The sequence below is a fragment of the Tigriopus californicus genome, chromosome 3 (genome assembly GCF_007210705.1).
Source record: "Tigriopus californicus strain San Diego chromosome 3, Tcal_SD_v2.1, whole genome shotgun sequence".
NCBI classification, from domain to species: domain Eukaryota; kingdom Metazoa; phylum Arthropoda; class Copepoda; order Harpacticoida; family Harpacticidae; genus Tigriopus; species Tigriopus californicus.
In genome coordinates this window covers 12,992,863-12,996,497 of record NC_081442.1, presented here as the reverse complement: position 1 = coordinate 12,996,497, position 3,635 = coordinate 12,992,863, and the positions used below count along the sequence as shown (strand labels likewise).

Genomic DNA, 3,635 nt, shown 5'->3' with positions numbered 1-3,635 from the left:
TTTTGGCTTGATGGATTATTTAAACTTTCATGAAAATGCAGAGCCTTGTTGGATTTTACAAACAATTGGAAGTCGTTTTTTTCACTGGTATTTTCCCGACAGCCACTAAATGAAGCATGTAACGCTCGAAACAAGTCTTGACGAGATCAAGAAACGAGACTTAGAAGTACCTAAAGAAATGAAAGAATTGTTGGTCTCGGTGGTAAGTCGTAGACTGCCTTTTATTCATGATGAACATAGCTTTATATACATAATTGGAACAGAGAAAAGGAGGAGCTTAAGGCAGAGAAGAGGANCCTCAACTAACGTTAAAACATTTTTATGACTCCGATGGGGATTTATTACTCAAAAACTTGGTCCCCGTAACTATTCAACCTTTCTCCGATGACTCTCGGATGTTGTCTTTATCTGATCGCCTTGAGACTTTGCGGGGTCATAGAGAGACTCTTCGGCTACAAGCTTTGGCTCTTGAGGCTCCTTATGATCAGGATGATGTGGTTCCTGACCGCATGTTCGTCATTATGGGCTCGATTCGTGGCGAAATTCGAAATCTGGATGAGAATATTGCTAAGGTGCAATCCCAACTTGAGGATATGTCATCAGTTCAACGCTCTAGTCGTTCAACTGATCTGGCTATCCCAGTGGATTGTACGTGCTTTGTGGACCTGGACGTATCCAGTTTGAAAAAGTTCGTCCCCGAACTTCAGGCAGATTCCGATATTTGCTTCTCAGAGTTTTGGAGCAAACTCACCATCTTCGCCCAAAGCCACTCCCTGTCTCACGAACACATCAAGTTGGCGTTGAGTACCTTGACTCATGCGGATTACTTCGACACGTTCAGAGTAATCAAAGATCAACCTCTGAGAATCATTGTTGATACCATGGCTACACGATTTTCAAAGAAAGATTAGCCCCAACTAATCATGAATAAGCTATCTCATTTTTCCCGGGACACCAATGAAACCATTCATAGGGCTATGTTAAGGGTAATGTTATATATAGATCAAACTGCTCATCTATTTCCCCTTGCCAGTCGGGAAGGTAGGTCTCATTGTGAACAATTGTCCACCCTCCGTAAGATATGTCCGACCGAGGTTTGGCTTCGTCTTGAGGAAAAGACATGGTCAGACAATCGACACGGTGTCCTGACCCCGATCTCAGAGCTCATCGAGTTGGCTGAAATGGTTGAGGCCTCGTCAGCTCAACGGGAGTTTTCATCTATTTCGGCCCTCGAAATGAACGAACTCCAATCCCACCCTAAAGTCAAATTCCGTGGAAATGTGCGTGATCGTATGCGTTCCGATTCCCGTGATCGGGCTCAACGAAATCGTCACAACGCATTTGAGAATGCTCGAGGAATTCGATCGCACTCTACGCCGGCAATAGCCAATACCAATCCTACCCTCCCTTCTGGGAACAGTCCACGGCCAATTGCGCCTCGACCCTTTTCCCCGCAACCATCCCTCAATAGAGTGGAGCTTCCTAGCCGTCGTGACGGTTCCTGGAGTACAGCTCCACACTATCCAGTTCGCTCTGGCCCTGAGCACGAGCTCCAAGGTACCCAAACCTCGCACCGATACGGACCCATTGAGTATGATCGATCCAACCGACGATATTCTGCAACCCACGAAGGGTTTCGGCCTCAGAGCCAATATCAGAATTGGCCCAATCATCATACCAATGGATCCTTTCCGTATGGGCCACCCCCGGCCCCTGATCATGACCAATTTTGGTCCATGCAATCATTTCCGGCGCAAACACGTCAGGTGACGTACGTCCCGTCCCGAGGACATTACCGAGGAGGCATTTCTCCCTCCTATCGAGGACTGGGGCGGGGAAACAACCGTTTCTCGAATCGGAGGTACTAAGCAGATACAAGCATCCGATTATCTATGACCATATTCACAATTTTTTTCTGTTTCACATCTCAGTATCCCCTCGGTTACCTCTACTTTTCCTGGATCCGAGGACTCAGATTACACAATCTTGTGTCATTTCAACACCCTAACATTCGCCGATTCTTCTGCTGGGCTTCCGTTCCTTTCCGTGAGCATCGGCGAAAACCGTGATCCGGTATCTGCATTAAAGGATTCGGGGTCCAATGCGACAGTGATTCGCGAAGACCTTCTACTTGATATCGAAATGAAATATACTCCTCATTGGTTCAACACTCCTCGCACGTTTAAGTGTGTCAATGCCAATTCCTCGGGTTCCATAGTGGGCTCCGTTTTCCTTAGTTTGACTTTCCATGGTAGCAATGATGAGACTATATCATTTTACCATCCTTGCCTTATTGCCACTGATTTATCCAAACCTTTCATTATTGGAAACGACATACTGGGAAGCGCTTATAAGCTATACGAAACACCAGAACAACTAGTTTTCAACCGTTCTGTTTTTGTGGAAAGATCCTTAACACGTAATGCTTCCAAGTCTCATTTTTTTCTGTGGAATTCCCAGTTCCCATTCATCAATCCAAACGACTCAGCGAGCAGCTAAAATGTTCAGACGACGTCATTCTCCAACCCAACAGTATGTTTGTGGTCATGTGCCATCTCCTTTTAGACCCTGGACATGAAAATATTCCTAGCACGACGTTGCTTTCCCTTCAAGTCCACCCCACTTTTTCCGATGTCATTGAATCACCTTCCATATACTATACTAGCAGTGATGTCAGCGTTGGCGAGGCGGGAGACCTTTTCCTTAAATGCTACCTGGCCACTGGCACAGAGGTTACTACATGCGTTGCTATTCCTCAACATTCAGTGGTTGGAAACATAGAGTCTTGTCCATCGCTAGCGCTTTGCGAGTTGGAAGCCTCCCTTGATTTGGAGGAACAATCTCGTAGAGTAATGGAAAGCAATTTGATGGCTCAAGACCTTTACCTCTCTTCCGATAAGCGCACCGAACTGATGGATTCTTTCTCCAAGCACGGTTGTTTTCAGCCTTCTGCATCATCTTTGGTCGATCGAGCGGAAAATGGGGCACTTTCTTTAACTAATCCAGCCACCTCCTCTTGTCTGGACGATGTTTTGGATCAAATATCTTTGGATCATCTCCCAATCCATATTCGCGATCAGGTCACTAGTCTGTTTCGTCAATTCCCGGATTGTTTGGCTTGGCATGATCTAGATATTGGTCAGGCCAAATATTTCTGATCATCCATCAGATTAAAGCCTGGTACTAAGCCCCAATGCCAAAAGTATTTTCCACTTCCGGCTAACACCCACGCCGATGTGCAAAAAATCCTGGACCAATTTTCTGAGCGAGGCATACTTCGGTTATGTAACCAACCAACTCATCTTACCAGTAATTTATTGGTGACTAAAAAGAAATCGGGGGCTTTACGATTACTACTGGACGCTCGTTTGATGAATGAATGCACTGTTTCAGAACCAACTACCGTTATTAGTCACAATGAGGTCATGACTCAATTACAAGGAAAACATTTACGAACGACATTGGATTTAGAGGCGGCTTTTCATCAAGTTCCTTTAGACGCCGCATCTCAGCCGTTGACGGCCTTTTGGGGTCCTAACAAAGTTAAATATTGCTATCAAACCTTGGCACAGGGCATGAAAAATTCTCCTAATCAATTAAGCCTTCTACTTAACGAGGTGTTCAAAAGTACCCCT

General features: G+C 45.4%; 1 protein-coding gene across 1 annotated transcript; it reads left to right on the top strand.

Moving 5' to 3' along the window:
• The first annotated feature begins 302 nt into the window (after positions 1-302).
• Positions 303-2,700, top strand: LOC131877808 (uncharacterized). Its single transcript, XM_059223607.1, has 2 exons — positions 303-1,861; positions 1,932-2,700. The coding sequence occupies exons 1-2, from the start codon at positions 924-926 to the stop codon at positions 2,497-2,499; spliced, it is 1,506 nt and encodes a 501-aa protein (XP_059079590.1). The 5' UTR covers positions 303-923; the 3' UTR covers positions 2,500-2,700.
• Positions 2,701-3,635: the final 935 nt, after the last annotated feature.